The sequence below is a fragment of the Curcuma longa genome, chromosome 19 (genome assembly GCF_044706935.1).
Source record: "Curcuma longa cultivar G26 ecotype Majalengka, Jawa Barat chromosome 19, ITB_CL_G26_1.1, whole genome shotgun sequence".
Lineage (NCBI taxonomy): Eukaryota > Viridiplantae > Streptophyta > Magnoliopsida > Zingiberales > Zingiberaceae > Curcuma > Curcuma longa.
Window position 1 is genome coordinate 2,094,504 of NC_133879.1, and position 7,785 is coordinate 2,102,288.

General features: G+C 34.4%; 1 protein-coding gene and 1 long non-coding RNA gene across 2 annotated transcripts; one reads left to right on the forward strand and one right to left on the reverse strand.

The window, feature by feature from the left end:
* Positions 1–369: 369 nt before the first annotated feature.
* On the reverse strand, positions 370–3,748 carry LOC141812546 (NEP1-interacting protein-like 1). Its single transcript, XM_074700542.1, has 5 exons — positions 3,429–3,748; positions 2,317–2,495; positions 1,362–1,445; positions 1,102–1,269; positions 370–581 (listed from the first exon to the last, which is right to left on the reverse strand). The coding sequence occupies exons 1-5, from the start codon at positions 3,580–3,582 to the stop codon at positions 459–461; spliced, it is 708 nt and encodes a 235-aa protein (XP_074556643.1). The 5' UTR covers positions 3,583–3,748; the 3' UTR covers positions 370–458.
* A 3,359-nt stretch (positions 3,749–7,107) lies between these two features.
* On the forward strand, positions 7,108–7,444 carry LOC141812430 (uncharacterized). The gene is made up of 2 exons (XR_012600305.1): positions 7,108–7,180; positions 7,270–7,444. It is a non-coding gene; the product is annotated as an uncharacterized LOC141812430 (long non-coding RNA).
* Positions 7,445–7,785: the final 341 nt, after the last annotated feature.

The following is a 7,785-nucleotide window of genomic DNA, read 5'->3' on the forward strand; positions in this document are numbered from 1 at the left end:
TAAAGTTGTCGTGACATATTATTAGATGGACTACTAGAAATTGTTGCTAATGTAGTTTAAATTTTGCACAACATTAGAGTTGTCAATTTTTCTTTTTCATCTATTTCTTTTAGATTATTGACACATGTACTTTATTTTTTGTTAGCAGACCTTAATATTAATTGGGTAACGTTTTGGGGTGCATCAGCTAAAAGTTGAATATTAGTCATCAGTATCATGCTGATTTCATGAATTACGTCAATAGTCTGCTCATGCAAACAACGGGATTCGCTGATTAATCTACAAAACAATGCATCTTATATAAGCATTCTATAGCTAAAATATCACGATCCACAAGGATGTGCAAACAAAAGGTGAGCACGTAGGATGTAGAAAAAAAACACGTCGAATTAATTACTCTACTATGCGATAGAACTCGAGTTACTCTCTAGTTGAGGAATTTACAGGGGTTAAATCATCTAGATATCTCTTCTACAAAGTGGACAAGAGCCATGCCTGACGAGCCAACTGTCGATGCATGGCAAATGGAACAAGTGTTGGCAATGAGGAAGACTCCTCACTGTTTCATCGAATTGGAAGTCCTGAAACCACAGTGCATCCGTTGTTAAATAACTACAAAATAATTCGTCAAAATTATAAGGAAAATATGCTAGTGGAATTTTTGTAGAAAATTAAGATGGGTGCATGATCACAATACTAAATTATCAGTATGATTCATTCTTAGTATAACATCTGCCTTCTTAGTAATTTCAAAAACAAAAAAAAACTACTGAACGTTGGTATATGTAAATTTAAAACATATGTTGAAACTCTAGATGGATTTTTGGTTTTGACCACGAGGTGTCTTTTGCAAAAGTATTCTCCCCAACTAGTGCTTGATAGATTTTAGATAAGTTAATGTTGGACAAATGCAGAGTTCATGTATACTCATTAGCTGCCATTGTTTTTAATGGTTTAATTGCAATTTTATGAGTGTGACTTTAAAAAATACATAACGAGATTAAACCAAAGACTAAGAGTTTCTATCTTATGTTTTTGACAGAGCTTCAAAACTTAATCTTAAAGCACATCTATATCTTATATATGAGCAAGGAAATCTACCTGCAGGCATACTGAACAGCAGAATTTGTCCCCTGCAGCTTCAATATTTGCGGCAGTAATTTTGATTTCTGGGAGCCTTCTCAGAGAATCCATGGATAGCCCACATGCTGTGCTATCTGTTTCGAATAAATCAGAGGTCTCTATAGAGGGCAAGTTAATAGCACTCATCTGTATTTGGATAAAATTTAATTAGATGAACAGAGTATAGTATGAATATCTTCCTGTTAAATGCTTATTTACAGCTCAGAAAGAGCATGTACCTGGCTTTGCACTGCATTCTGCATTGCTGGGCCAACCTTTTCTCGAACAATTCTTCCACTCAAGAGGCTACAAATTATGTCAAGCTGAAAGAGAATCAAGCTTGAAATCACTTTTCAAAAATGATTTGTTTTGAATAATCTTAAAACTTAAACTTTGGAGTAATAATATAGATTTAAGTCCTCAATATATTCATGTCATATAGAACATGCAAGTCAATTATTTTATATTTACTTGTTAGTACAATCTCTTCTTCACTCCTAGGAGATCTTTCATTAATTAATTGCAAATGCGTATTTGATTAAACCATGAAAACATATTCTGCCATTAAATTTTAGAAAATATTACGGCATGTTCAGCTGATGTTTGGCTTGTCAATATGCGAGAAACTGGCGTTATCAAAGTATCATTTAGGTCTCTGACCAAAATAAGTACCATTTAACTCCTAAATAGGGTATAATTATGCATTTATTTTACAACAAACTTATATGGATTAATTCCTACAAAAAGATTCTGACTAAGCCATGATAGATGAATACATACTACACCATGTTATGCGGCCAAACTGTGCAAAGTTTTATAGTATTTGAGAAATATTGATCAATACTGACTGTTTAAGTCCCCAACTAACATGATCATCAATAATTTGTACCAAATATATATTGATTAAGCCCTAAAATTTGTAAAAATATTATAGACCAAACTGTTTAAACAGTTAATATTGGATATTGAAGATATATCCTGTTTGAAGCCCTCTATTGAATGATTATTTTAGCAAATTGCCTTTAGTTATGTTTTTACTCCATTGAATATGAAAAATATTATGTCGCGCATCTAATCTGTTTAGATTCATATAACATGTCGACAATTGGCATAATGGATATTCTTCTATACTGCAATTATTTTCATCATAGAATACATTACAGTGAAGGGTACTATTAGATTAATCTGACTTACCACGTATAAAACACTCCAAATTCCTGATTCCCTGGAGTTCCACAAATAGAGAGATGACTCAACAGCTTCAATGGAGAAGACTGCCCCTGAAATAGCTCCAATTCCAGCCCCACGTATTAACCCGCTCTCAGTAGCTAGGCCGATAAGAGCGCCAGTGATTGCCCCTACTAGTGAACCAACTGCACATAAGAAAAAAACAACATCAAGATCAATACATGAACCCCAAACAAAGAAAACTTCCAAACCAAACAAAAGTAGAAAGTGAGCAGAAATAACTAAGAACATTTTCTTCTGTAAAAGTAACTTGATTATTTAGTTGACATGCCTATCCATAAAATTGTTCAAATTCAGATATAGCGCAAACAATTAAATTTGAGAATTTACTCTAAGAAGATGACTGTCCAACTTGCTTCAGTAGCTCGTTAATCAAATTTAACATTATAGATCTATACGTGGGGCAGTCAGCAGTGTTGCAATTAAGTATAAGGAATGGCACAGAAAGGGAAAGGAACATTAAATGACCAATTCAATAGATCACCAAATATTTTGCATTAAAAATAAAAGACAATTATTGCTAGGGCAACAATTCATATTATATTTATTATGCCACAAATATCAATAAAAATCTACACAAAATAAAATAATTATATATTTATTGAAAAATAAATTATATTATGTCTAATACTCTGCTCGCCCAAATTGTAGCAGGCCTGACATACGATAACACAAGTTAGGAGAAAAGCAAACGCGTTAAATGATACGGTCCCAATTCGGTCCCATTTTGTCATCTCCCTTCTGCGTAAATTAGATTAACTATAGCCGAATTTAACTGTAATCAATTGAAGTGAGCAGAACAATAGATGAAGTGAAACAGGAAAGAATCAAAACAGATCACCCAGATAACTGGTATCAAAAGATAAATTCGAAACGATTGAAGCAGATTAAGGCAAGTCTATACGTAAATCGGCCTTCTGGCTAAGATTAAGGGTTTAATTTACATATAAAAAAAAAGGAAAAAGAGAGAGATCAAAACATGCTCAAAGAGAGGCAATCGAAGGAAGAGAAGAAAAAAAAACGAAGAACAAAGCGAAGGGGGAAAAGAAAACCCCTACCTGTTGCAAAAACACAGGTGAGAACCGCACGCGCCACTCTTTTTACCACGAAAGACACAGTGCATCGGCGGCCGCCTCTCTCCCTGCCTCTCCTGGCCGAAGACGGGAAGGAAGCAGAGGATCTGAAGGAAGAAGAGCGAGCAAAGCCGTCCATTTCGTCGATCTGCTGGTGGATCAAGCCAAAGCGATGATAATATAGAAAGAGAAGGGGGATAGGATTCTTAAGGGCGAAGCGAAGAAGAGGGAAGGTGGAGAGGAAGGAGGCGAGCAATTAATGCAAAAGGAAAGGCCGTTGGTTTCTTAAGCGTAGCGTGCTGCAGCAGTAGTGGTGGATTGAAATTGAAGAGGTCGTGCCGTGGTTTTTGATTTCCGAACACCGAATTCGTTTAGCTAAACCTTCCAAATTGGACTTGCAGCTCACAAGTCACACGCCATGAATGAATCATCGATCGAAAGCAATAACTGCTAAACTTTGACGGTGACGATAATTTCTTTTATTATTACAACTTTACCAATTTGCCCGATCTTGACAACGACAAAATCGTGGGTTCGTGGCGAATGGACTGAGCAGGTTACCGATTGATCCAAGACGGCAACTACAGAGCTCAGAAACGTAGGCAATTAATAGGCCTCCCCAATTATTTAGCACTCCGGTTTTTTCTAATATTTTACTCATAATTTAATACTGGTATTCTATTCAACCACTTCACTTACACTGATATTCAAATCACCCCTCTCACTTTTATTATATTTATCAAATTACACATTTTATTTTTAAAATACCCTTCCATCTATATACACACTTGTCCGACCCATTTGAACGACCAAAACACATTTAAAACCTTAAATAATAGGCCACATTTTATAAGTTTTAAAACTTTTATTTGTCTTTTTAAAATACTTTTTTTTTAATTCACATTGGGTGAAAAAAGATGTAGAATTAAAATTGAATAACATAGTTACACTCAACATGATTTCAAGAATATATCAATTTTGATTTGAATATAACAAGTCTAAGTTTATCAATGAGTTTTGATTAAAATTTATTGATGATTATAAATATTCTAAATTAAAAAATTTTAAATATTATGAAATTCACAAGAGTCATTAGGATACATAAATGTTGTTATTGAGTGAATATGATAATCCTAAGTACATCAACAATTTTGTGATAGAATTATATAAAGTTAGATTTCAAAAAAAAACTCATAATAGACTAAATAAAATGTAGAACCAAGGCTGAAGGATATAATTATACGAGACTTCTAGAAATGTATTGGGTTATATTTGAATTGATCTAGATATGCTTAATATCATTACTAACTTTTAACCAAAATTCACTAATAGAACTCATTAGTGTCCTATCAATGAGTTTATATCTAAATTTAGTGATAGTTGTACAATATCTAGAATCTATAATTTTCAACATGATCATAGTGAGGGAAGTCCCATAAATACATTGATATTATTATTGAATGAATATGATAGAACTAAGCCATCACCGAGTTTAGGCCAAAGTCACTAATGGTCAGTCATATAGTGTATAGAATCTAAAACATTTAACATGGTTAGAGTCAAGGAAGTATCAGGAATATATTAATGTTGTTGCTGAGTGAATATGATAGGTCTAAGTCCAATAGTAAGCGTGCTAAATTTATTTAAAGTTGTATAAATTTTAAAAAGTCAGAACAACCTATTTAGGTGTGAAACCAAAGTTAGAGGGCATAGTTACATTCAGGAGACTCCTAGAAATGCATTAGTTTTAATTTGGATTGAATCTAATAAACTTAAGTCTATTAGGGAGTTTTGGTCAAAGTTTATTAATGATCGTACAATATTTAGAATTTGAAATTTTCAACAAGATTAGAGTCAAGGGAGTCTCATGAACGCATTAGTGTAGTTGTTGAGTCAATATGATAGGCTTAAGCTCATTATTGAATTTTAGCCAAAAATCACTAATGATTATACAATGTCTAAAATCTAAAATTTTTAACATGGTTAGAGTCAAGGGAGTACCATGAACATATTGGTGTTGTTGTTGAATGAATATGATAGGTCTAATTTCAAAAATAAGTTTGTACCAAATTTACTCAAAGTTGTATAAATTTAAAAACTCACAAAAACATATATAGGGTATGAAAGCAAATCAATCAAAAGACTCTTTGAATTGCATTGGTCTTGAGTTTGATTGAATCTGATAAGGTTAAGTTTATCAGTAGTGCTCACTAAAAGTCATTATGGTTATACAATGTTCAAAATCTAAAATTTTCAACATAGTTAGACTTAGGGGAGTCCCAAGAACATGTTGATATTATTGTTAAGTGAATATAATAAGCCTAAGTCCGGCAATGAGTCTATACCAAATTTACTCAAAGTTGTATAAATTTTAAAAACTCACAACAACCTATGTAAGGTGTGAATCCAGGGTTGAAGAGTATGGTTACACTCAAGAGACTTGTAAGAATGCATTAATCCTAGTTTAAATTGATTTGAATGTGTCTAAGCCCATCAGTGAGTTTTTAGCCAAAACTCGTTGATGGTCATATAATCTCTAGAATCTAAAATTTTTAGCATGGTTAAAGTCAAGAGAGTATCAAAAATATATTGATGTTGTTGTTGAGTGAATATGATAGGTCTAAGTCCAACTGTAAGTTTGTGCCAAATTTACTCAAAAGTTATATAAATTTTAGAAATTCATAGCAGCATATCTAGGATGTGAAACTAAAGTTAGAGGTCATAGGTACACTCAAAAGACTTATAGAAATACATTGGCCCTGATTTGAATTGAATATGATAAGCCTTACTTCATTAGTGAATTTTAGTCAAAAGTCAATAATGGTCATATAATGTTTAAAATCTGATTAACATACGATGTCTACCACCGTAGCTAAGAATAGCTTGTTGGACTCTCTCCAAGGTTATTCTTATCTATGGTGGATATCAACCCATTGGAGAAAATTAATTATCTGATACCAATAAGTTGACTGGCCCTAACTTCCTGGACTGGTATAGAAATTTGAGAATCGTTCTCAAAACTGAAAAACTTGCCTATGTCCTCGATGACCTTCTTCCCACATCCTTGGCAGATGATGCAACTGATGACCAAAAGTTGGCCTATCAAAAACATCTGGCTGATTCTGAATTAGCTAGTTGCATCATGTTAGCCTCTATGTCACCCGACCTGCAAAAACAGCATGAGCATATGGATGCTTATACTATTATTTTTCATCTTCGTGAGTTGTTCGATGAGCAGGCGAGATCCGAACGGTTCGATGTCTCTAAGCTCCTCTTTCGCTCACGAATGCAGGAAGGTACATCTGCAGTACAACATGTATTGAAGATGTACGGGTACATTGAGAGGCTAGGGACACTTGGTTTTGCGATGGACCACGAGTTAAGTATTGACTTAATTCTGCATAGTTTACCCGACAGTCATTCACACTTTGTGATGAACTATCGGATGAACCGAATCGAGTCCACGATACCTGAGATGATCAACATGCTCAAGACTATTGAGCCATCTGTCAAGAATGAGAAGAAGGCTGTGATGCTGGTTGATTCCTCTAAGAAAGGTTCTAAGAGAAAGGCAACTCGTCAGAATAAAGGGAAGAAAAAGAAGGCCAAGGTTACTGAACCTGCTTCAAAAGGACCATGCCATCACTGTGGCAAAATGGGTCACTGGAGAAGAAACTGCAAGGCTTATCTTGAGACTGTGAAGGCGAAGAAGGCATCTGATGCTGCATCCGCCTCAGGTATTTTCGTAATCGAATGTCATACTATTTCCTCAAGCACTTGGGTATTAGATACTGGGTGTGGCTCACATATATGTAATGACATGCAGGGGCTAAGGAAAAGTAGAAGACTTGCCAAAGGAGATTCAAGCTTACGAGTTGGAAACGGAGCAAAGGTTGCAGCTGTAGCCATTGGAACGTACTTGTTGAATCTCCCTAGTGGACATGTCTTAGAGTTGGAAAACTGTTATTATGTTCCTGCTTTAATAAAGAACATTGTTTCTATTTCTTGCTTAAATAGAAAAGGTTTTCATTTGACTTTTAGTAACAATTGTTGTTACATAACTTTGAATGGAATTCTTTATGGAACCGGAACGTTATATAATGGTATCTACGTGTTAGAAAATTCCAACGAAGCATTCAATATCGAAACGACCAATAAACGTGCTCGAATAGATGATCCGTTATCCTCCTACACATGGCATTGTCGTCTTGGCCATATAAGCAAGAAACGCATGTCTGAACTCCAAAAGATTGGTAGTTTAGAGTCATTTGAATTAGATTCATTTGACACATGCGAATCATGCTTAAAAGGTAAGATGACTAAGTCACCCTTTACTGGAAAG